The 27,081-nt window shown below is 44.4% G+C and overlaps 1 protein-coding gene across 3 annotated transcripts in view; it reads right to left on the bottom strand.

Annotated features, from left to right (window-relative positions):
* The window catches only part of KCNMA1 (potassium calcium-activated channel subfamily M alpha 1), a 731,098-nt gene that overhangs the window by 129,894 nt on the left and 574,123 nt on the right, over positions 1-27,081 (bottom strand). For all 3 annotated transcript variants that reach the window (XM_024740254.1, XM_024740255.1, XM_024740253.1), the window contains exons 16-18: positions 21,282-21,350; positions 11,892-11,978; positions 5,255-5,331 (exon numbers count right to left, since the gene is read on the bottom strand). In XM_024740254.1, the coding sequence (XP_024596022.1) occupies positions 5,255-5,331; positions 11,892-11,978; positions 21,282-21,350 (233 nt within the window). The remainder of the gene's footprint in view (positions 1-5,254; positions 5,332-11,891; positions 11,979-21,281; positions 21,351-27,081) is intronic.

The following is a 27,081-nucleotide window of genomic DNA, read 5'->3' on the forward strand; positions in this document are numbered from 1 at the left end:
GTTTGTTGACTGACATCACGGTTTCCCTCCAGTTCTGAAAGATCATTAGATACAGTAGGCAGCTCTGCAGGTAGGAAAGCGGTTCATGCCCTGAAGTCATTTTTCAAGGTGTTCTGCAGATAAAGGGAGCCATGGAGTCAATTTGGGCAGAATTTTGCTCTGAACCGAAGAAGGTCACTGTTTTGCTTTGTTGGTACATTGAGCATTCCGTACCCTCAAACTGTGAAGACTAGCCCAAACCAGATGACCAACTTGCCTCTTCTTCTGCAAAGGAGCAGGAGAGGACCAGGTGTGGAGACATCTCCTGCAAACTCCAGGGCCGCTGGACTGGTCTACAGGTTGGGTCTCTTGGAGGTGAGTAAAGACGGATGCTCATCGCTGGTGCCGCTGAAAGCAGCACTGCTCTAAGTCACACACAGGAATACTGGCCTACAAGCTCCTCGTCAATTGCCACATCTTGCTGGGAGAGACGGTCCTACTCCTGGAGTAATTCAGGGGCTCAGAGACTTATATTTACTCATTCTGGCTTCTACACAGCTCATTAATGAAATGGAATGTTCTCTTCAAGCCATCTTTCTCTTCCTTAAACAAGTAAATGGATCTTGCAAGATTCTGCCTAACACCCACAGAGGAACTAGGTATGTCCTAGTGGGTATTACTGAGGGAGAAATTTTATTTTAAAGCAAGGTGCTTCATAGACTATAGGAAATAATTACCACTGTAGAAATTACTTGTCTCCAGTAAGGCAATTTAGATACTTACAGTCCCAAAGCTGGGTGTCCAATTAATTCTCTCTCAAGCACTTTCTCGTATAGAGAGGCACACACGGTGTAATAAATACATCACTCTCTCTATAAAATATCTCTACGCTTATATATAAAAATGTACATTTTTACATATAAAGTACTGGTACATATCATATATATCACAACACGGGAATATATATGTAGCATATGCGTTTCCGTCAGGATAGGGATTCAAGCTTAACAGCAGAGGAGACCAAGTATAATTTATCAAAGGCAAGCATGACAATGAACCCCAACTGACGAAGCATCTAGAGCTAGTGGTAATTACCTCAGCTGACTCAGTGTCCCCTAAAGGTCCTGAGACAAGGCCTTCAAGAGAAACACTGTTGTTAAGGTCTTATTTTCAAGTGGAAAAATAAGACAGCGCCAGAAGCTGACAAGAGGCTGGCGGGGGTTGGGTGGGGGGAGGGAGGATGAACAGAGAGGGGTTCCCTGCTCGCAGGGTTCTCCAGCTCCAGGCTACTCTGCAGACCGAGTTGGGGCATGATGTCACTGCTACATGCAACATAAATACCAAAAGAAAAAAGAAACTGCAACTGCACAGAAAATAAAAGAAGTATCTCTTCTAGGGAAAGACAGGGGGAACTGGATTCCGGGCTGCTGGGAACCCGTTTTACTCACAATATGTCACTACCAGTGACAGTTAAAATAGAGTAGGGGCAGTATTCCAAGGCAGCAAAGGGAAAGGAAACCAAAAATATGTCAATGATTAGAAGTTAAAGAAAATTCCTTCAAACACAGCAATTTAGACATGACTTGTCCCCTAGGAGCCCACCTTTTGGCAAATATTTAGAGGCTGGGGGAGAAAATGTAAATCATTAGACTGGGTTTGTTATACAGAAAAAGAAAATAGGTAAATAGTAGATTCTGAGAACTTGCTCCTTGGCCAGACAGCTGAGTTTGACTCTCTTCCTTGATGGAGAACTATGAAGAAATGGGGGGAAAAAATGCGAAAGTTAAACTATACTACCAGAGAATTTCCAAAAATGGAGTGTGCACTCTTGATATTTCTCCAGACAGTATGACGCGAGATGTTTAAGGCTGTTGAATGAAGGTGAATGGGGAGGTTGGGGGCTGGGTGGAGGGTTATTTGGAAAGGGAAAAGCCAGGTTGGGAGGGGAGGGTTAGAAAACTGTAGATAAAGACCACTGAAGTCATCAGCTCTGCCCTCCCGGAAACTTATCATTCTAGGGTGAATTATCAATACCTGGCCTAACAGGTTTGGGCAGTTGACTATGGGTCAGCTGCCCTCTCCAACTTAGGGCACCAGGCAATGTGCATTCAAAGGCAGGAACCCCCCTGCCCCGCATTATTAATAATTCTAGCTCTACTTCTAACAAAAGTTTCTTTGCAACCAAAATCTATCTTCACCAATTTCCTAACCTGCCTGGTATGCCCTAGGACGTTCATGTTCAACCATTCGTTTTATTCGAACCACAATTTACACATACACATCCGCAACCCCCCCTCTGTAACACAGGCTATGACCTTTTAATGAGGAAGAATGATACGTGGACAATTCTGATTGCTATCAAACATTAACCTCACAGCCGAGGGCCTCTATGTGACAAGGAGCCCACGGAGGGGAGAGGGGTGCAGAGAGAGAGACCAAGGCCCTGTCACACTGGCTTGGCTTTGCAGAGACAGTCCTTTTGTAGCAATCTGTGCTGTGCAGGATGGGAGATCATTCGATTCACCAGCTGAACCAACGTTAAAGGTAATGAGGAGAGCAGAATTATTTCAAACAATTACGTGCCTCTCTCTCCAGGATGAAGTTAAAGTCAGCTGCCGTTTGTTTGCCTGGAACCAAGATGGAAAAATATCCTAGAGGCCAAATCCTCATTTCTAGGGACTTAAAAATCAGTCTGCTGGGTTCTACTATAGATAGTGCCCTGTGAGGAACATTCCAGCGTCAGAGCAGGAGTCAGAGATGCTCACTCTTCCTCCTGCCGTTTCCGCTCGTGCCTCCCTAGAGCCTGTTCACTGTCCAGTCACCAGGGAGACCCTTTAAAATAAGAACTGATGATGTCATTAACTTGTTTAAACTCTTCCAATGGCTGTATTTATCGTAACACCAAAACCCCGTTTCTTCCCATGGCCCCTGCCTGCCTTTTTGACCTCGTCTCCTACCACCCTCTCCCCAATCCCACCAGCCCCACCGGCCTTCCTGCCAGTTACCTCAAACACCACTAACTTATCCCTACCTTTGCCCTTGCTCTTCTGTCTACCTGGAGTGAGTCTCAGCTTCAGTGTCACCTCTCAAAGGAGGTCTTCCAGACCTTTCTAGCTAAAGCAGCATCCCTACCAGGTCCCTCACACCCTCAGGCAGTCTCCTCTCTCTTCAGAGCACTTGTCTCTGTCTGAAGGCATTTAATTATTGCTGTGATCATTGCTTGCCTCCATTCACTAGAGTGAAGGCTTCAGGAGGGCAGGGCCTATCTCGTTCACTGCTCCATCCCTAGCACCCAGAATAGCGCCTTGCACAAAGAAGGCACTTGAACATATGTGAATGACTGATCGCCACGTGAAAGTAGCCTTGTCATTTCACTGATACTCCCACGGGGCCAGGTTCTCCGGCAAGTATCTGGTCAAGGGTTATGGGCCTCAATACTCTCCTACATTCCCCAACCCTCTCCACTACAAGTGTTTTCTGACATGGGTTCATCCTCTTGTATTTGTTACTCTCTCTCATGTACTTCTGCCTTGGGATGTTGTGTTCCTTCTGATGGAAGTGAGCTGGGTGATGCCTGGTCAGCTGAGCTGTGTTTCTGTGTTTACAGATAACTGAGCTGGGCCGGGAGCACTGCCTGGTGAGAAGGGTCTTTTGAGTTACGGAGTTTGGGGGATTGGTTGGGGAGTGAGTTTGTTCTGTGCCTTTATAGGCCCTTGGACGCTCTTCCTGGTAGGTTGTCGCAACTGGAGAGTTCTTAGGCCCCAAGAAGTTAGAGGTTCCTGTCCTGACGTATGGATACTCATTTTGGTGAGGTGTCAGAGCTGGGTGGAGGGGGCCATGTGTGTTAAGTCAGTGGAGAAGGGGGAGCAGAACAGTGGACCTAAGCTGCCCCAAGCTTGGGAACCAGCCCAAGAAGACTTCTACAGAAACTGCTCTAGACCAAGAGTGTTTCTCTGGGTATTTGCCCGCGAGGCTGAGGGCCTCCTCCATGCTCCAGCAGAGTGGTGCTTACGTCTCACCGATTTTGTATTTCCTGTGCTCCCCTTTACGGCTTCTGTGAAAGCAGCTCTTGCTCTGGTCAGCGTACCTCAGGAATGGTGCTCTTCTGTCTGGTGTGTGCTTGAGAAAAAGTATTTTATGGGGTGACCCTTTATAGTTGGGTTCTTACTCATCAGACCCAATTTCACCCACCTTGACCTTCTCTCTTAGAAAAATGACTAGGGCACGGCACCAAGAGAAGCCTTCGGGTGAGCCTGAACCCCTGTCTGTTGGATCTATGTGACTCTCGGCAATCTCATCCTCCCATGAAACTTGGAGCCTCAGTTTCCTCTTTTTGTAAAATGGGATTAATAACACCATCTGCCAGATACGCAGGGTTATGGGGAGGAGCAACAAAAATAATGATCATATAGAGCTTTGGAAACATTAAATCACCATGGGAAGGAAGGCATCACTATCGTGTTTTCTCCAGGGCTGTGAACAAATTCTATTAGGCAATGCAACATAACGACTGCAAACCTCACTTTAAGCCCTAGTTTTTCGAGAGCTCACCATCCACCATTCCTGATTTACCATATCTTTCTCAAGAAGTCCCAGTGGCAAGCTGCTTTGTAAGGAGTCTGAGACGATATGTCAGGAGCTATCAAGCCCAATCTAGTCTACCCCAAAGAGCAATGGTGTTTGAGGTTGGTCACCGGGGCAATGGCAAATTAAGCCCATTGGTGATGACCAAGTTCCTTCCTTGGGCCAGTCTGAGGATGCCACAATTGAAAACTCTGGCCTTTGGTACCCAAACTGGCAGGAATCCCAAATGCAAAGAGAGTCAGCTCCCGTTTGGGAGACCGAATCCTCAGACCCAGTTTCCCGTCAGCCCTAGCACGGCCATCTTTACACTTGACAGCCTCCCATCCACCGGAAATCACTATATGCAAAACCACTCCCTCCTCCAGGGCCTCGGCTGCCCTCCTTCTCATACACTGCGTTTGCTCTGTTTGACTGGACACATCTACCTAGGCATCCCTTCAGAGTCAAGAAGCGGGGATTAGGCATGAGGCTCACGCCGAAGTGTTGATGGTGGTGATTTTCCATCCTCTGCTCTGATCAAGTGAGGACAGGTATTAATTTCAAGTCTCTTTGAACTGCAGGGTGAAACATAAACGTATTCAAGAACCCTCTTGATGTTTAGTGTTTCTTTAAAAGGAAAAGGAGAAGGGAAATGAATTTGGGGAAAAAAGGAAGGAAAGAGGGAGGGAAGGGGGAAAGAAACACTACTTACGCCGTTTGCAGCCACATTTTTTTATTCTTTTGGGATCCGTGATGTCATCATGACAGGCCTTGCAGTAAAAAAATGCCCTGGAGGAAAAGAATGGAAAAACTGACACGATTCATAATCCACCCAAGTGAAATGAGGACCACATTTCCTCCACCATGGTGCCAAATTAATGAAACACGCCAGCACTAATTTCCTTTAATCTTCTGAAAGGTTTAGACGTTTACAGACGGAAATGTTTGTTGCGAGACCATTTATTTCAAACATAGGATTCTGCGATTTGAGTTAGTGCTTCTCTTCATAAACTTTTATTTGAAAAGGAGCTGGGAGAGAGATTGCTGACGTGACACACCACATCTGCTCGCTCCTCTTTCATTTTGGAGAACAGCTCTAAATGCTGCTCGTGAGAACACGTGGGCAACCAGCTCTGGGCCCTTGGCGGGAAGTTAAATACATCTCCGACATCCTCACGGTCTGGTCAAATAGGTATTAAAGGGGCACAAGGGTGACATTCCTCAGTCAAATAAAAATATTAGCCTACTCACTTGGAAAGCACCTTCTCTTGTCAGCCAGAGCGAGAGAGGTTGAGGAGGAAGGTGGAAAGGGAAAGTCAAAGGGGCCCTCTGTCAAATTCCTTCTGGGGTATCATAGCCCGTATTTACTCCCAAACTGGCTGGACTCACTCCCATACCATCCAGGCCTGAGAACACATCACCACTGAAGGTTTTCTTCTTACTAAGGAGCACAGCTCATGTGACCCTTTGGATGGGGTGGGCAGAGGGTATTATAGGATTGGGCTGGACAGAAGGAGACCCAGAGGAAGCAACCAACAAGAAAATCCTCTCCTGTGACTCAAATGTTAATATATGATTACAAGGTCCATTGGCTGTGTCGGAGATATTCTGGATGAGACAAAACAAGGTCATTGGAGCACTATTTATTTATTTATTTTTGGCTGTGTTGGGTCTTCGTTTCTGTGTAAGGGCTTTCTCTAGTCGTGGCGAGCGGGGGCCACTCTTCATCGCGGCGCACGGGCCTCTCACTGTCGCGGCCTCTCTTGTTGCGGAGCACAGGCTCCAGACGCGCAGGCTCAGTGGTTTTGGCGCACGGGCCTAGTTGCTCCGCGGCATGTGGGACCTTCCCAGACCAGGGCTCGAACCCGTGTCCCCTGCACCGGCAGGCAGATTCTCAACCACTGCGCCACCAGGGAAGCCCCGGAGCACTATTTAAAATGCACAGAAAAAAAAAAAAATAAAAAATAAAATGCACAGGAATAGGGACTTCCCTGGTGGCACAGTGGTTAAGAATCTGCCTGCCAATGCAGGGGACACGGGTTCGATCCCTGGTCCGGGAAGATCCCTCATGCCGTGGAGCAACTAAGCCCGTGTGCCACAACTACTGAGCCTGTGCTCTAGAGCCCATGCTCTGCAACAGGAGAAGCCACCGCAATGAGAAGCCCGCGCACCACAATGAAGAGTAGACCCCGCTCGCTGCAACTAGAGAAAGCCTGCGCCCAGCAACGAAGACCCAATGCAGCCAAAAATAAATAAATAAATACATTAATTAATTAATTAAAAATGAAATGCACAGGAATAAATGGAACAAAATAAAATGCACAGGGCCTAGAAGAATCGCACTGGGGGCCTGTGTCCTTTCAAAACTGGGGGATACTGTGATAAAATTCATTGGAACAGCCCTCTGGATAAGGGCATTAACAAAATCTTTGGCTCACCACCTTCACCATTCCCAACATGCAACTGAATGCCAGGGATAAACATAGTCTTTCCTTGACCAGGGCTATAAAGAAATAAACACAATTCTTGACCATTTTATTCTTGGTTCCTTTTTGCTTTCTCACGGGACTTCACTTAAGGCTGGCACTGGTTGGAAACCAACATTAAGACTCTGCGATCTGGGAGACGTCTTGCAGACCTTGCAGTCAAAGTCCCTGGGACTCAGCGTCCTTCCTCATCTGTTAATTGAGGAGGTTGTTGTGACCTGCCCAAAGTCATTCTGTCTGGACCTTGGCCGACTCCAGGACTTCTAAATCCACGCCCAAAGTTCTTTCCACCCTATCAGCTCATCCGCTACTTAAATGCCAGTTCTTATCCATCTTGCAAAAAAGGAAAGGTAGCTGACTGCTTGTCTGAGTGACAATGTGGCTAAGAACCCAATCAGCGATGACCTGCCCTGAAAGGGGAAGGACAGGAAAGGAGGAAGTGATTTTGCTTCCACTTCCTTTGGCCATTTTCTCCCCCATTTGATGCTATACATAATAATAATTGTAACAAAAATAACAGCTAGCATTTATAGAGCACAGATTATAGGCCAGGAGCTGTTCTAAGCATTTTATAAGCATTAACATATTTGATCCTCGAACAATCCTTTGAAGGAGATATTATTATCTCTGTTTTACAGATAAGGAGACTGAAGCACAGAGAGGTTAAGTGGCCTGCCCAAGGGCACACAGCTAGGAGTGGCAGAGCCAGGATTCAAATCCACACAGTCTAGTGCCAGAGTCCAAGGTCTTAACACATCTTTACTAAAGAGATAGTGAGAGGATGATGAGTTTGAAGAGACTATTGAAAAGACAAAGTATGATTACTTCATGAATTAAAGCTGGATTCTGAAAGTGAAATATTCGAGGGGCCAGACAGGCAAAGTTAATGAGTGGTGACCTAGAGACACCACCCCAGGCCCCCCAACTGAAGGGAGCAGAGTACCTAAGCTCCAGCTGATTTTTGCCAAGTGGCACTTCTCTGCAGGCACCATTCTCTTCCCCGTGCATCTCTGCCTCTCATGCTCACCTGGCAAAGCCCCGCCCTACTGCACACCTGCACCCAAGCAGCTGAGCATTGCTGGGGAAAGGACACACCTCTCTGCTGACTCATCTCACTTGAAATCCATGGCTGTGGATTCTGGGGGCCTTTTCACACTCTTCGGGATGCCCCCCCCACCCCCCGTACCTTCTCCTCCCATGTCAATCCTCTCTGCCCTCCTCACCACTCCCTCTCCTCCCACCCCTTCTCCAAACAGCTGGTGACCCGGCCCCATGCAGCATCAAGACCATATCTGCATCCTGCAAGGCTGGCCTTCAGGATCTCCTTGTCCTCAGGTTCTCCTGTTGTTTGGCCAATGGGAGGGGACAGCAGGAGACTGGAGGGTGGTCGTGAAATGGCAGTAGTGCCATTTCTCTACCGAAGGACACGGCTCCCGCCAGGCAGCCTTTCCTTCACTACAATCTCTCTCTCCGGGTTCTGATAGCCCTCCTTCCCCTTGAGTCTGCAGATCCTGGGCTGAGAGTGGCTCCCCTCTGTTGCTAGCTCTGGGGTGCTTTGCCATCCCTTGTTAGTTTCCCTTAACTCTCTGCCCACAGCTTTATATGGTTCCTTCATAAAACTCTCCTCCCTTTTCCCATTTAAGTGTGTCATCTGTTTCTCGCCAGGACCCTCACTGATACAGCACCCACATTTACATCTCCAGCCCTCACCTTCTCCCAGAATGCCAGAATCTCAGGTCCCGCTGGCTCTATGACATCTCCATGTGCATGTTTAGTATGTACTGCCTGCTCATCCTAGTCCAAACAGAATTTTTGATTTCCTACCACCTCAAACTTGCTCTTTCCCCAGTTTTCCCCATCTCAGTAAGATGGAGCCACCATCCCCCCAACTGCATAAGCTCCAAATCTAGGCTCCATTTTTGATTTCTCTTCTTCCCCTCACTTCTTACATCCAGTTCATCAGCGGGTCCTACAGACTATCTAAAATATATCCTGAATTGCTCTTACTTCTCTCCACCTCCACTCACCAATCTAGCACAAGCTATCATGTCCCACCTGAACTAGTCCGTGAGTCTGTGAGTCCGTGAGTCCCACCCTACTACGTCCTATCCTCTACCACGCAGATGGAAACACCTCCTACTAACACAAATCAGACTACATCACCCCCAGCTGAAAACCACCCATGACTCCATTTTATACTAACACAACCTCTGTAAGAAGTCCTATGGAAACGAGCTCCTGCCTTTCCCTCTAACCTCATCTAGCCCACTTTCTTCCCCTAGGTTCCCTGAACATGACAAAATTGTTCCCACCGTGTCTCCTCTTCCCTCCTGATCCCTGTATGATGGATTCTTTGCCCATCACCTCCATCTCTGCTCAAATCTTTCTCCCTCAGAGCAGCCGTCACTTACCTCCAATCTAAATCAGTGGCAGCTGCATTAATTCTTTGCGCCACGAATAAACAAAACTGCAGTTCTCTCCCCCGCAGAATGCGAGCCCATGAGAGCAGCATCTTCTCCCCACTGTTCACCACTGCTTCCCTGGCACCTAGTACAGAGTGGTCTCAGAAGTGAGTGACCTACACACATTTGATAAATGAAGGAGTAGGAGAACGCTTGGAGGCTTTCACTCCTCTTTTCCTAAAACACTGCATCGGAAAGTTTCTCTGAGCTACAATCCATTACCCTTTTCCGTTGCCTTTTTACAGCAGAGGGTGCGAACTCAATACTAGATCATCATAATCTACTTTACCATTTTTACAAAACTTGTTTAGTTTCCTCCAAACCTCCGATGTCCTTTCTGTGGTTTCCTGCAGTCTTCATCTATTCGAAATCCCCTAACTGACAGCATTTGCTCCTGACACATCACAGACCATGGAAAATTACAGGCTGGTGTTGAGGCTGATTGTGTCAGCATGTATTTGTGAATACCATAAAGCACTGAAATGAGACATATTGCACTCCCTAATATAGGAGGTAATTTGTTTTTTGGACTGCCTGGTATTTGTGACATTCATTAGTGCGAGATGCAATAGGAAATAGAATTACACAAATGGGAGCTTCATATTATATTTGCTATCTGGGAGGTACATGTGATCGATGGTGCCGCTGTGCTCCCAGCCCCCATACGTGGTGCTGAGATGCTGTTTCCAGCTTTTGTGCCTCGCAGTTTGGACGGGGGCCCAACCTTCTCTCCCAGAAGACCTGGAGGGGCTTCAGTCTCATTTACCCTCACTTTCCTCTCTCAGGTGACCCCAGTTTCAGGGGTACTCCTGGAAAAGGTGAGGATCCAGGAACTAGACGAGGAGGTTTTCCTCTTCCACACCTGAATAATGGCAATCCTTTCCCAATTTCCAGAAGTAAATTTAAATCATTACATTCCTCAATCTCAAGGATATTTTTTTTGCTTCTGCACCCCGTTTTTTCCTAAAAGCTTCTATAACTAGTATGGTGAGTTTGTAAGAGTGGGTGAAGAAGAAAATAAGTGTCAGTTATCAAATCTCATAAGTCTGTACTCAGCGTGGCAGGCTCACCTCTTGGCAAATAAGTAATTAAGAACATAAGCTCTGGAACGGGACTTCCTGGTTTTAAATCCTGACTTTACACTAGCAGTGCAGCTTTGCGCGGGTTAGTTAACCAACCTGTACCTCAGTTTCCTCGCATGTAAACGGGAATAGTAATGGTACCTGTCTGAGGTTGTCGAGAGGATTAAATGAGTTCATCAACACCTGGTACCCGGTTCGTAGAACAGTGCAGGCGCACACTGAACTCTGCATAAGAATTTGCTAGTATTATTAAGTGTGGTCGAAAACGTGGGTTTTAGAAAAGGAGAGACCAGTTCTAATTGGGCTCTGCCACTTGCTTACGTGCTGCATGGCCTTGAACAAATCATTTGCCTCAATTTCACAGATGAGGAAACCAAAGCCTGAAGAGCTTTAGAAGACCTACCTCACCAGGTTATTTTGAGGAGTAGCATTAAAGAACACAGATCACCTAGCACAGACCTGGCTTTGAGGAGGAGCTCACGGAATGAAGACAACAGGCTTATATAAAAACGACAGATCTTGAGAATTCATCATTTATTTAAAATATTTTATGTAACACTGTTGTTGAGCTGAGTGACCTGTCTGACCGTCTGAGTCACATTTCCTACTAGTAAGTTTTTCCTAGTTCACAGGCTAGAATCAAATACAACAACGATTCCATGGTGTTCTGTAAAAAACCCTATGACTTCCTGGGCTGCTTTAAACAAGTTTGAGGATACTAATAAGAGTGTCATGAAACACCGAGGCCAGTGAAATCCTGGGCTGTACCTACAGAGGCTTAAGAAGTGAACCTGACAACTTCAGCCACTTACGTAGAAGGCCACCAATAAAAATACAGCCGGTTTAGTATTTCATCTGAAATTAATCCAAACCTCTTGAGACTCCGTGTGGCACTTAAAGTAGAAAACGGTTAATTCTCGAGTAAATCTGCCTGGGTACTATTAAGTAAAAAGCACTAGACAAGGGGCCGGTTATCCTATGTTGTGTTGTTCTGGGTCATCAAGAATCAGGCTGATCACTTAGGCTCCCTGGGACTCACTTTCCTCCCCTGGAAAGTGAAAGAGCAGGTATCTAGGGCCTCCTAGGTCTAAAATGTTATTATTCTAATTCAAAGGTGTGGAACTGACTGTGTGAAGAGGAATCCATGGAAGCATTTGAAAGCACAGTCTCTTCTTCCTAAGATTCAGCACCATCTGATACCCAGAGACATGTTAAGAGGCTTTGGGGTTAGGGCCCGGTACACACTGAAAGCATATCTCAGTGGATGGAGATACATATGTCTGAGCCAAAAAGGAAGGCAAGTGAAAATGAACTCTTACCTTTTAACTTCTTTGGCATCGCTTGCGATGAAAAATCCTAAAGTACCTTCTTGGATCTTAAGGTGGTTTCCAGGATTAATTAAGATACTGCTCAGTGAACAAAAACAAAGAAAGAAGGCATAGTTATGAGGTCGTGTTCTGAAGAAGAAAACCTTGACGGCTACACCGTCCTGTTAACTTTATAGGGGGCCCACTAGTCTAATGCTTTCCCCAAAGATTTTGTCTACAGCCTGACATCCACTGTCCCACACGTTTAATTGGATAACGCCATCATAAAGGTCTGCTGCCCAGTTCCCAGGTTGGCATACTCCCAGTTGCAGATATCAAAGCAAATCCATGTTTTAGGGCCAGGTTTGTACAATGGGATTGCCATGGGCTTCTGATTTGAAGCGAAGTTCCTAATAATATATCCTTTTGGAAACTGCTGTTGACAGTCAATGTTGAGTGTTACTGGTCTAACAGAGCTACGGCTACACTAATTTTCCATTAGATGACAGAGCATTAATGGGACCCCTATATGCATACAGAAACATACAAATATGCACAACACATACTACCGCAGGGAATGGTACGGGACACCTGTAACCAATGCAGAAGCCAACAGAACATCTGCATGACATTGACAAGGACATGGAAGTGGATTCCATGTGCAGCCTAGGTAGAAAGAATTGGACCTACCCTAACAATGAGAAAGAAAAATGCCAGCAGTTGGAAATACTTAATGATTCCAGTCTGCTGTTTACAAAGATGTATGGGAGTGTTTGATTAAGGTATGTGTCTAGTATATCCTCATTGGGGCCAACCGTAATTAGAAAACGAATGCAAATTATCCCTAAAAAAACTTCCCCTGTGGGGAAGTATGAACCTAAAGATACCCTGTCCTATTTCAAAGTGGTATAAATAGATTAGCTGACTAAGTTGTGTTTGGACTGACAGAAGAGATAAATGTATCCTAATCTAATAAATGGATGAAACAAGCAAGTTTAATTGTCTTCAGATCAAAAGCAGAATACAGGGCTATCTCACACACAGACTGAGATGAGGCTTTGGGCTTAATGGACATGGAATTGAGGCATTGTAAATGCAGCACCAGATACAACAGAGGTACTCTTTGATCTGAAAAGCTGGTGTTTAAGGTAATAGATGTTTGGAATCAGGCTAAAGGAAGTCCTCAAGTGTCTAAAAACAATCAAAACAGAGAATGGTATTTAACGTGTAATCTTTTACTGCTGGTAAAGCCATTACCAAAAAGTGCCGTGGCCAACAGAGTGATGTGTCTGTAGCAAGACAGGAAGGACGCAGATGAACCTTTGTTCTGTTCGGAGAACTCACAGCAGATCATTACTGCAAAATGTCTGTGGTCACAAGAAGTTCCATCATTACCCATAACAAGACCTGACAGGGGGAAACCAATCCTGTGACATCGTTGTGATTAACACTAAATAATAGCAAGAGTCCATGAAGATTTGAGTGTTCTGCCCTAGAACCACAGACAACAGTGAGATTCCCCGCCAGTCAGGAAGCAGCAGGCCATGCTAACAGCACAGCTTGCGATGGGCAGAAGCTCCATACAGGCACCTCGCAATCACCCCTACAACACCTCTTCACCTTGGTTTAAGAGCCCTCGGACTTTTCAGGATCATGGGAGGAAAAGGGTCAGAGTTTTTTCACAGTTTAGATGGATCCCTTTTTCAAATCCAAGTAAGTGGAATGTTGTAGAAAGGCAGGATGCTGGATTTTGCACTTTCCTACCCCCTTGCCTGCATGGCAGTTCTTCTGTGCCCTGGTTCTGCAATCAGAAACTAAGTCCAAATTCCAGCCCTGCCATTCAGTAGCTGTCTGACTTTGGGCAAGGTACTCAATCTCCCTAGAACTCAATTACCTCACCTATGAGATGGAGATGAAGATAAGCACAGTCTGTTTTCAGGGGATTAAGGGAGATGATGCACAGAAAGCTCAATGCATATTAGTGATTATTTTCATTATTCATTATTGCAAAAAAATGCCCCCCAAATGCCCAAATTATCACCTTAGCTGGCCCCATGGAATGGAACACAGGACTTCTTATCAAAATACCCTGTCTACAATGAGATAAAAAATTACAGGGTGAAGAACTACACACTCCAGAATAATATACGGGGACATACATGACAAGTTCTGGGTTCTTCTGGAGTCTAAAGGAACTAATTCCTTAAAGCTGGATAAGCCTACATTTTGATGTGTATTCATATAAGGGTGTAAAAAAAGCTTCTGAGTGAAAAAAAATCCTATCATGATTTTAACAATGCAATTCAAAAGAGGAAATTTGACACTCATCAATGTCTTGGTGACATATATGCGCAAAACAAGCCTCGCACAGAACCCTGTTTCCCTTTTTTACATCATACGCTTCATTAATTGCACTCCAGTGATCAAGCCCATTGTGTCATGGTTCCCATCAATGGAAAGTTTCTTTTCATTTCCTTTGTTCTTTAGCAACAGTGAATAAGAATTGGCATACAGTGAGAATTCGGGACTGTCATTCCGGAGATGGCAGGTTGAGATAATTTATTAGTCTTCAAGCCTTGCTTTAGTCAAGTTAGTGTAGTGGAGGGGAAAGATTCTGGGCACTGATGTAGAGCAGATTTGTGTTCAAATCTCAGTTTCGCTGCCGTTAAGGGAGCAGGTGCCTGTGTCGGGCAGCCGAGCTCAGGTCCTGGCCTTGGGCATGTACCTGCCGATAAACCTCACTCTCCTCATCTGTAAAATGGGGTGAATAATCACTAGCTTAAAGTGTCACTAAGAGAAGTAAAGTACATACTATGTGCAGAGTGAGGGCCACACAGTAGGTTCTTAACACACGGTCACTATTACTAGTAAGCCAGGTGATTACAACAACTAAACAAGAGATAGATGATCTCTCACTGCATCACAGCTCTCATTCTGTCTTTGGTGCTAATAAACTACCTAGGAGGCATCCCAGTGGCATCGAAAGACCTCTGTATCGACCACAGTATCTGAAACATTTTATCGCCACGCCACATCTGGAGATGGGCTCATTTGGACTGCCTATTGGTTGCACAGTGGAGTACCTCTCTGTTCTTTAAACCTTATGGCTGATTGTTGAGGTACCGAAAGCACCTCCAAAGACATCAGTGACCGTGGGATTTCAGGATGCCCTCTAGTTCTCTTCTGGACATGGGGGAGAGGCTTTACATCATCTCTATGTAATGATGTGAGGCTGAATCATTTGCAGTATACCGATCAGGCTAAGGCAGCCTTCTGGGCAGGAACTGAAAGGCTGAGGTCAGCTCTCGAGAACAATGAAGGAAAGACATCGAGATACATCAGGAAGCTCGTTGTGCTGGATCCCACTCACAGATTTAAGGGTTTGGTAAAGAAGCGGGTGCCCCTGATTTCAGGGGACCTTTGCATATAATACTTCCTGTGTAAGGGTACTAAGTTTCAAAGTCTCTCTGAGGAAATATGTTACTCTTTTTGATATTTTAGACATTGAGTCTTCTATCCACATTCCAAATCTAGAAAGTTTAAATAGAGTAAATCCTCCTCTCTTTCAAAATATAAAAAGATAAGGATCCTAGACAGAAGTAACTTTTTTTCCTGCCAAATGCCTGCTACCCTTAGAATATGTTATGGACCTTCTAATGGGAATATGTAAATCTTGCCAAAGATCTTTGATCTCAAAAGACTATCCAATGTTAAGTTTGTTTGGCTCCTACGGCTGCCAAAAGTCTCCCTCCTTGTGCCTCACTTTAAATCAGGCTTTTGCTCCAATTTTGTCTAATTCACTAGCTTATCAGAGATAAACTTCAAGATGGGTCATGTGAAGAATCAAGAAAATCTCTAAGAAAAAAGTCCATATATCAATTAGCAGAATTCCAATGGGGACATCTTCTTGGCAGGGGTGGACTTTCTCTCAGTTCCAGGAACTATAAATTATCCTCTTTCTTTTATGACCTTGTTAATTTCAACTGAAAACATTCAGTAACAGCTGGAGGCAAAGGGCTGGTGTGGTCCCTTCCCCAAGGATTCTTGCTCTCTCTCTTTTTATCCTTTGCTCTCAAACTAGTTATGTATCTAGACTTATTCTTTGGCCCCTTATCCACTCTATGAAACAAAGATGTATTTTCTGTAGGAAACCCATAGTTAAGTAAAAGAGTGAAAAACATAATCCTATTTCATTTACTTTTGTAAACAAGTTTCTCATAGTGGCCAGTTTAGAGCCCTGAATGCAATAGGCACATTTCAACTTTCTGTTGAACAAATGAAAACCATAAGCAGTGGTCTCAGTTCCAAAAGTGTCTTCTTTCCCGCTCTAATAAAGAGAAACGTAGTCACAGCTGTTCTTTCAAAGAGCAAGCTGCAACTCTTACCAGTCGGGCCTATCAAAGGAGTGACCACACCTCTTCTAGGGGGTTGGCAAATGAGCTAAGAATCTCCCAGGTGCATTAAGTATAAATATGTAAATATACAGAGATATAAACGGCATGTCCCTTGGGGAGTTGGAACAATTGATTTCAATACTGAAAACACCACTCACTTAGAAACTGAAATATCAGTTCCTAAATATGAAATACATTCACATGAAACTGCTAGCGGGGCTCAGTCTAACAGGGAAACATCCTGTCGGGTTCCTCCAGGAAGGGAGCTCCAGCTCACAAGCTGCAACTCATTTCATGGTGTCTCTCTTGCTGCACGTTGGTCAGGTTGGAGATTTGGGGCTTGATGGGGCAAAATGATTTATTCCCTTTCTCCACCACTTATGCATAACAACTGGGAAACATCTAGTTATCCCTTTTTCAATCATCGTAAACTTTACTTGTTTGCTGTTTTTGGAGACAACCAAGGATCAGTAATTCAACGGAAACAGATATTTTTTTAAAGGAAACTTTTATCCATTATGGATAACTATGACAGGTGCATATTTCTCTCCTCCCCACCCCCCAATTTTGATAGGTGTAGCGTACCATTCCCTGAGCAATTACAAAAATATCACTCACATGAGAAGATAGTTTGACTTCATTAACTAGAACAAGAAGATAAGAACCATCTAGGACTTCAGCTCATGCTGTGCCCAGATGAATCATGCCACTGGGAAGTGGCCTTTCTGACCACACAAGGTCAGAGATGATTGCTATTGCGTGGGACTCTGTTTGACCCAATTGGTGCCCTGCAGTTTATGGGCTGTGCTAGGGCACAGCCTACAGAAACCCCAAAGCTCAAATGTTATTGCTTTTCTGACACTTTTCATTGCATTACTTCTGTGCTTTAAAATATGTTCTGCTGGAGTCCCACACAACTAGACACACGCGCTTTTCTTACAGAAGATATGTAAGAGCACAGTGTGTAGTCTATGCTTCAATATATTTGAGCCCAATTCACTGACACAGAGACAGCATAATAAAGATTGCTCCCAGTTGGTCACACTCAAATGACTGCCACTGTGGTCTGCCAATGACAGGGGCAAGGACTTGTTTAGCCTGAATCCATCTCAATCATTTTAGAAATGGCATTTTAATATCTATTTTGCACATAAGGAAAAGAGTAGCCACATGGGATGGGGAAGAGAGTTCATCTGGGAAGGACCATGCTGGATATTTGGTTCTGGGAGCAAGCCATGTCACTTTCTGATACGCTTCAGGACAAGTCATGCCTACATCACATGCCTTCACCACAAGATAAAAGCATTCAAAGACCAAAAGCCAACAGCAGAGGTGCAACCACTGTGGACCTTTGAAGATGCAAAGTGTTGCAGTAACTTCTCGCAGTTGGATCATATCAATAATACCAAACTGACAGGAAGCCACCTCTACTCGAGAAAATCACAGAAGAATCTGACTTCGGAAAGAGTTCCAGACAAATACACACACACACACACACACACACACACACACACACACACACACACACACACACACAATTACAAACACAAACACATGACAGTGATTACAATCAAAAAAACAGACTGCAGAAAGAGAGACAGACACACACACACACACACACACACACACACACACACACACACACACACACACACACACACACAATTACAAACACAAACACATGACAGTGATTACAATCACAGAGCAAAACAACTCTAGAGAAGATGAACGAGTAGGCATCTCAATAGTATGTTTTCGACAGTACTGTCTTCGAGAAAACGACATTGGAAATATTAACCCAAAAAGTTGAAAAAAAATCTATTGATGAGGATTTGGTCATGCTTCATGCAACATAAAACAGCAGCAAAACAGGGTGAGGTCACATGGTGAAAGTTGAGATACTTCATATTAAGAAATATGCCCAAACACACTGGGAAGAAAGAAAGCCATGGTGAGTTCATCTCAATAAACAGTACTCATTCAGTAAATCAAATGTGATGATCTGGAGATGCAGTAGCAGCGTTCTAAGTCTGTACTGAGTACTGGCCCAGAGAGAAAGTACGCCAAATGTTATCATCAAAATTAGCATAAGGAAAAAGAGTTAAGTGTGAGGGCTTGGTCTCTGTTTTGTGGATAAAAGGACACAAATTCGGCTCTACAAACGAAACCCGACACAGGGCAGAGGAGGTCACTGGGAACGTGGATGTGGTATGCAGACAAATGGCACCAAGACACATCAGGACAGGACAGAAACAGACACCAAGGGCTGGAGAGAAGCGTCCTCCTTTGTCAACTCTAATAGCATTTGTTCCCATCGGTGGTGCCATGACTGAAAACAGGATTGGGCCTCTGTTTTTGTGTAGGTTTCCTGCAAAGAAGTTAGTGCGCCATCCAAAAGAATCAACAAATCAAACAAGAAAAGCAATATGCTACTTTCAATTTTTATGGACTCTGGTTGGAGAGAGGTTTGTATATAAAGATACATATATATACATATATATGTATCTACTAGACAAGGGAATGAGATTATATATACATATACACATATATGTATAATCTCTGTCTTCCTGAATTCTTGGCAAAGGGTTAGTCCTGTGGTTAGACGTGAAGACGGAGGGTGGAAGTTGGGAGGAAAGTTAACGAAGAGAGCATACCGCTTTCGGCTTCTGCAAAACGACAAGAAAAGAATTGAAAATCAAACAATTGGATAATAAATTGACTGACACCAGAAGGATAGAAGGAATAAAACCTTTGTTTCAAATTATCTGAAGGATGTGTGTGAAAACAAGGTTTTTCAACAAAGCATGGAAACAGTATCATGGGATAAGATAAAGCAACAGAGGAGGCAGTTCACACAGTCGGAGGCACGGGGTGGGCGTGGAAAAGAGAAGCAGGGTTCTCCGAATTTTCACACCCGATCACTTAGGAAATGGGAGAGGAAGGGAAATGGGACATTTTTAAATGAAAAACAAAATCAAAACTATTATCTCCGGAAGGTCAGAAACTCAGTTCTTTTTAACACGGATATTGTGTGTGAGTCCTGTGTTTTCTCGGAGGCACGATCCACATTCCCTCCAGCACACCTTTTTCCAAAAGAACCAATGTGCTTCCACACTGAGACCAAGCCACGTTTGAGGATTAAAGCTGGTAGCTGCACACAGAAAGCCAAAACCAAGCCAAACAAGTTCTTTCCTCCCTTTTCTGAAGAAGGAAATTTGAAAAAACTATCTGTATGTATAAATCCGGCTTCAGTGAAAACATCTCAGATTGGTGAATTAATGGGAACATCCATCAAAGAAAAGATTGTGTCTTCAGAGAAAGCTCTGAGTTATTTTTCTTAGAACAGTGACAGTGGATTCACACCGAACCATGAACAGCCTTTCTCTCTCCCTCCTCGTGACCAAAAGGTGGCAGGTGGAAGACGGCTGGTCAAGGTTCAAGGTGCAGTCCCCTGCCATGAAATTATTCCAGCATGGTGGAGAAGCGCTATTCAGGATCACTTGCATCGTGACTTTTTTTTTTTTAAAGAGATGCACAGAAGTGATAAAAAGAGAACACTGAATTACACAAAGATTTACTGACTTGGCAACATGAAGAATATCGTTTGCAGAAACCCAGGATACACATTTCCCCTACACAGGTACAGGTGTGTATCGGCAACAACATGGGCAAGCCGCAATCCCAGAAACATCCACCTTATCTGTTGAACGGCAAAGAGCCAAGGACTCTTGGGTTCTTTGCAAATAATATTTTTCACTTTGCCACCACAGAGAAGGAAAATGTGTATCTGCGTAAATAGTTGTTAACGGCTACAACCATGGTCTACCGTGTGGCCACCAAATCTACCATTTTGTCTTCCTTTTGGTTGATTTGGAGTTTCAGAATAGTTTAGCATGTGATCAGATTGACTTTGTGAGCAATCTGATCTGGTGGTTAAGGGAACAGAGAACATTGGAATGACTGGCTTACAATCCAGCGTCTGTTTGGCGTTTTGTTGGTCATAGAGACACGGACTGCACATTTGGGGCTTTATTGAGTCTTTCACCAGGATAATGAAATCTCCTTACATGATGATAGCAGGAACCTTCTAGTCTTGCCCTGCACTCTGCTCAGTTATTAAGGCATATGTTGGAGGGTATCTGCGCCCTTCCCTTGGGCACCTAAAGGAAGACTTTTTAGCACAGCTAGGAAAAAAGCATGGTTGTCCTTTCAGAGGACACAAGCCTGAGCATTTCTCAGTGAGCTCTCTTCCAAAACTATTGACAAGAACCGGGGAGCAAAAATCATCTCTCTTATGTCTGTAAGGCATACGGTACTCCGACAAAACTCCTTGTTGATGCAACGCTTCCTTCTTTCAGCGCAAACTCATATATTGACTGGGGTGTTATCTATTTCGACCAGACCCAGTCCCTCATCAGTCTGATTTGCACATAATTAAGCGCAAAATAAATAAAGAGGGCTCCTGCCTCCAAGCCCTGCTCTCCTGGCTAATTTACATGTAGCTGATGTTCATGCCACATGGATTTCAGTTGCACCGGGAGAGAAACATATGGTACACAATAGGCTGCTTGTAGTTTGGCTATCAAGAGAGCTGGAAACTCCCATCACGACTCTGCCCCATGCCTGCTATGAAGGAGGCCAGAGTCCACCTGCTTTTTGATCACAGCAGTAAAAATGGGTTTAAGGACAGGGTCTGTCCCTGGTTTTATACTTAGAGGGTGAAAAGTGTAAGTTGGCATGCTGGGTTAGAGATCTGGATGCCTCATCCCTTTCCCCCGGAAAAATACTCTTTGGGTGCCCAGCGGGGCCTGGGATGCCAGCAGTGTCTGGGATAGAAGCGGCAATGTCTACCTGAACACACCTTGAAATGTGCCTTCGAGTCAGAGAGGTGCTGCATTAGGCTTCCAAACAAATAAATAACGCGTAAGAAAGAAGTGGACTGAACGTTCCCGGGCTGCACTCTTACCATCATAAACGTCAGCCAGCCGCTGGGTCACGGCAAACTTACCGGCTCTCTCGGTTGGCGGACTTGTACTCAATAGCTATCATCAGAAGCTTGAGCTTCACAAAACACAGCCTGCAATGAGACGGAGAAACCCCGCAGTCAGTGCTTCAGAACGACCAGAGCCACAGAACAAACACTGTTACGACCTTTCCATCTCCTGATGCGGTCATTACCCAAGGGACCCGCATTCTATGGTCACTGTGCCAGAGGGAGGGGGATGTGAGCCACACCTCCCCATCCTCCCCATTAAACTTGATTTCTCACAAGTGATAAGGGGCTGAATGTTCAAAGTGCAAATTGCACTCAGGTCTGGATGTCTGGACACAGACCTGAAGCAGGGATTTGTGCCTGGGGATTTATGCTGGGCCAGATTCATTAGTTACTCGGTTGGGTAGTAAAAATGTTAACTGCAGGGGGAGGGAGGTATTTGGAGCAGCTGGCCCTGTTATCTGGATTCCATTTCGGTCTTTTGTACAAATGGCTCACACTGTTGTTCTGAGCAGACCCCTGTGTGCTCGGAATGATGGTAATAATCCTTAGCCTCCGTGATGGTAATAATCCCAGCACATGACGACGGCACTGTTACTCCTGGCTCCATCCAAGCTGTCTCACCGCGTCTGCCCAGCAATGAGAGGATCTGGGCAAAGAGCTTTCTAGGGAGTGGAAACAGCCAGTGCAAGGGCCCTTAGGTAGGAAGGAAGTCGGGGTGTTTGGGGACCAGCATACAGGCCAGCGAGCCCGCTGCTGAGTATGCAAAGTCGAGAGGGACCGTGATTAGGTCAGGGAACTAGGTGGAAACAAGATCATGAAGACTGTGCCGGCTACAACAAGGAATCTGCAGCTTATTCTAAGTGGACTGGGAGTCTCTGGGTTGCTTCTAAATAGAAAAGTGACACAATCAGATGCGCTGGACCCGTGTATGTGTTGCTTGCAGGTAAGGTGGTGGTGAAGGCCTCAAGCTCTGCAATGGGAATAAGACCGATAGCTCATTCCTGCCTGGGAGGCCACGATCCCCTGTATTGCTGTAAACAGACAGTCAGATTTCAAAGGACCACTTCCATCCAGGCGTATCTGGGCTCTCCCAGCGATTTGCACATTTTCTGATTCCTGCCAGCAGACTCTAATGACCTGGGTTTTGTGGTGATTATGCAGTTTGCTGAAACACCAACCCACGTACCCAACTACAGCTGGAAAAATGCTCTTCTTAATTTATGTTCCATAGAGCACCGCTAACACATATGCTTTGCGGGGCTGTTACCTCCGGAGCTTAAATTGTTTAAAATATCAGGTGGCTTACGCAATATTTGTTGAAACAAATTACCAGATTAAGTAACCACTTTCTAACGTAAATAACAACTAAGTGCCAAACTCAAGGAGAAGGCTGATCTTAACTTAGCATTGATCATGAAGATGCTGATTTGCTGAAATCCTATGAGCAATGGCCACTCCGATTTGGGATTCTGGTGGTTCATGGGATCCAGGATCTTAATTGCTTTAATGATCTGACCCTATTGGTGAGAAGGGAAGAAACAGTTCAAAGTAATGGTGGATTATGTCTTCCTAGCTACTACGATATCATTTACCAGTTAGATATAAAAAGAATGGCGCTTCCTAACTCAGAAAAGTCAGTAAAATCTACATGGCCTTGGGCATATTCCTTACCTAGCACAGGGCGGACCAGCTGATCTGAGCCCTCTTTTGTAACTTTCAAATCAATACCTAAATTTTTTCTACATGGCCTTATAGAAGCCTCTTTTTAAGAATGCTCTGACCTAAAACAAGCCTTTGTTCACTGGCCAAAGGGACTAAGAAGAGAGGGACAGAGTGATGTAAACAAAGTGATCACAGGCAGACCTTGGAGATATTGTGGGTTTGGTCCAGGCCACCACAATAAAGCAATTATCTCAATAAAACAAGTAAGGTGAAGTTTCTGGTTTCCCAGTGTTTATAAAAGTTATGTTCACACTATAGTCTATTAGTGTGCAACAGCATTATGCCGAAAAAATCAATGAGCACACCTTAATTAAAAAATACTCTATTGCTGAAAAAAGCCCAAAACAATTACAATAGTAACATCAAAGATCACTGATCACAGATCACCATAACAAATATAGTAATCATGAAAAAATCTGAAATATTGTGAGAATTACCAAAATGTGACACAGAGACATGAAGTGAGTAAATACTGTTGGAAAAATGGCACTGAGAGTGTTGCTTGAACAGGGTTGCCACAAACGTTCAGTTTGTAAAAAAAATAAATAAAAATAAAAATGCAGTATCTGCAAAGTGCAAAAAAGTCAAGTGTAATAAAAAAGAGGTATGCCGGTACATGCAAACAGTGCCACAACCATAGATTTTCAGACTCAGGCACTTCAAGACTGGCTGGTCCTGCCCTTCTCGTACAGAAAACAAACTGAGGTCCAAAGAAGGAAAAGCGACTTGTTCAAGGTTAAATGGCCTTTATGGAGAAAAGCCAAAAGTGGAAATCAAACAACTTGTTCAAGGTTAAACAATTTTCATGTAGAAATGTCAAAAGTGGAAGTCAAGTCTCTAGGAAGTATGCTACACAGATGCTTCTTATAAAAGGAAAGGAAATGAAGTGGTTGCCAGAAACCCAACATGCAGATATGTTCTGTTTGGTCAGTACAGCATTTAAGAAAAAAAAAAAAAAATCTAGAATTAGGTATCAACAGGTGATTTCATATAAAAGCGAGGTTTTCAGCTTTCCTTGATAAATCAGATATGGCCATACTGGAGCCACGTTCCATATGGCTAAAAGGGACTGGACCTTCAAAGCACTTACCCCCCTGGATGGGACACGTGCTCTCCAACGTGCCACAGTCTCAACTACCCCCTACTGCCTACTGTCTCGGACCTCCTCATTCTAATTCTTTGTTGCTAACTGCCTGCCCCCTATGGGCATCTAAGCTATTACTCCCTACTCTAGCTGAGTATCCTCTGGATGTCTGCGAAGTACAAATCTTGAGTAATTTACAATTTACACCGGAAACAGAACTACGTCTCTCCCTGTTTAAAATCACAGGTTTTCATGAGTTCCTGCCACAGAGAACTGGCGAAGGTCAGGGTGCTGGGCTTGAGGCTGCAGCTCAGGTACAGCCTCTGTTGTGGTTCTGCGGGGGAAGGGCAGATCAAGGTGAGTAAACAGGGAGTGGGTACGGTGGGGTGGGGTGTGGTAATTGTTTACTTGCCTCTCTGCCCTCTACACTGAGCTTCTTCAGGGCAAGATGTATGCTTGTCTCACTGGTAGTTTGCAAAATGCAAAGAGTAAGCTTTCAGTAAATGCTGATTAAGTAAATGTATGAAAGAATGGGGAGCAGACTCTCATGAGTTGCTAGAATTATCCACAACAGATAAAGTGGTAAACTAGGAAAGTCTAGTTTAGGCAGAGAAAGCTTGGAAGTGAGCTAGCATCATGAAACGAGTTGCTTTTTAACTTGGTGGATAGAAGCAGACAGATAGGAAAAGAAGGGCGTAGAAGGGAATAACAGCAGTGATATGCTCTGGGAATCTAATGTTTGCCTTCAATCCGCTATGACATGGGGTAAGTACAATTCTAAGACACAGACAGTGATTTCTCCTTGGGACCCTCCGCAGATCCTGTCACAAAGGATGTGCCTTTGGACTACTTAGAACTGATGTCCTGAAAGTAAATATTTACTTGCATCATTTACACCATTTTTCTGGTAAAGCAAAATGGGTTTTGCTCATCCAGTCCTTAAAGTTATTCTTATGGCTTAAACATACACAGACCTGGGGTGGGAAAGAGAAAGGAGGCTTAGCGTGAGGTAGAGTATAAGAGAGAAACCAGGTAGCTTCCACAATGTGATAAACAGGATGAAATCAGCCATAAGTTAGCAAGAATTTAATTCCTGGTTTCTAAAATAAAATGTCCCAGTATGTCCAATGCCGGAAGTTGCCACTTGTTGCAAAAATAATTATGGGGGAATAGAAATGACTTCTTTTTTCAAGGAAAAAAAAAGTTAGATTGCTTTCTTGATAATTATTAAGTAGAGGTCTACCAAATTTGACAACATTATACAAAGCCCTCTTTTTCTTTTTTTCTTTACTGCCAGCATCATCTGTTAACTACGGTAGTTTCAACCCAAATGTTCCTGAACAAAGGCTCTTAAGAATTAGAGTCCGACTGTTTCTACCTACCCAGAGGGAAATAAATTATTCTTGCTATTAAATCAGCCCCCTTGACTAGAAAGATTGCTTGCTGGTGTGAATTAAGCATAGAAACCTCTTGTAGAGTTTGCACCTTCTAATGTGTTCAGGAAGGGTATGCAAAGGTGTGGTTTGCGGCTGACTCACCTAGGAGTGAAGGGGCAAGGACAGAAGAGGCAGCTTTCACTGTGCCCCCCAAACCCAGCTCCACCCCAAAGCGCCAGCCCCTCTTCAGTTGTCCAGAGGGACCCTGGGAATGTCAGGCTGACACATGTAACCAGAGTAGATGAGGATGTAAATACTGCATGTTGGGGAACCAGATCTTTAGGATCTAGGGGCTAAAATGAAAAAAAGATCCACATTTAGGAGCTTTGATTTAAAATGATAGGCTCTCAAAATGGAAACATCTAGTTAAAGAAAACTCGAACCAGCGGGATTTGTAAGACTCAGCACCAGGAAAATGGAAGTGATTTAAAATGCCCATGAAAATGTTGTTCCGATTTCCCAGCAGCTTTCATAGAGGTGGAGTGGGAAGCCTTCAGAACACCCTCACCGTCGAACACTCATAGTATCTCCACTCTCATAATATCTCCACTAGCACACCTAAGACACTTGAATTTAAATATAATTACATTCTTTCATATGGACAGTTAACATTTGCCTAAAATGTCAGTAAATGCATTTTTTAGAAAGCTTTGCTATTATTATTAATCAGAAATATAAAAGGTAAACTGTATGTTTGCTATGTGTACCCAGCATCGAGTCAAGCCCCAGTATTTCCTACTGGACTGCATCCCTGACCCTTCCTGTAGAGAATTCTAGAATTGTCACTGCCTCTGTAGCCTTCGATTAAGGGTTTTAATAGATTTTATGGCCACTGGTTTATTCACATGTGGAAGGATTATCGGTCACCTTCTGAATCCCTGTAACAGAAGTAATCATAAACGTTGTATTCCTATCTGTGTTCATATATGCTTAGTTCCAATTATAATACCCCCAAATAATTGGAGGAATAGGGCCAGTTCTTTGAGGAAAAATATGTTTTAAAGATGAGACTCGGGCTTCCCTGGTGGCGCAGTGGTTGAGAGTCCGCCCGTCGATGCAGGGGACACGGGTTCGTGCCCCGGGTCCGGGAAGATCCCACATGCCGTGGAGCAGCTGGGCCCGTGAGCCACAACTACTGAGCCTGCGCGTCTAGAGCCTGTGCTCCTCAACGGGAGAGGCCGCAATAGTGAGAGGCCCGCGCACCGCGATGAAGAGTGGCCCCCGCTTGCCACAACTAGAGAAAGCCCTCGCACAGAAACGAAGACCCAACACAGCCAAAAATAAATAAATAAATAAAATTAAAAAAAAAAAAAAGATGAGACTCAAGCCTCTCCATAAATTCTCATAAAATGTTCATTTCTGCAGCCTGGCTAAATAAATCTACCACATAACAATAGAATCTGCTGATTTCTTTCTGCTCCACGTTCAAATTCGGATGGCTTTCTCTAAGAACTACTGATTTCACAGAACTCAAGTTAAACTAGCTGTAGCTTTCATTGGGCAAGAGACCCAGCTTTCTCTAGGCAGTCTTAAATTTAAGTTTCCTCAAGCGGCTTCCCTGGAAAGATCG

This window comes from Neophocaena asiaeorientalis, unplaced genomic scaffold (assembly GCF_003031525.2).
Source record: "Neophocaena asiaeorientalis asiaeorientalis breed wild unplaced genomic scaffold, Neophocaena_asiaeorientalis_V1.1 scaffold517, whole genome shotgun sequence".
NCBI classification, from domain to species: Eukaryota; Metazoa; Chordata; class Mammalia; order Artiodactyla; family Phocoenidae; genus Neophocaena; species Neophocaena asiaeorientalis.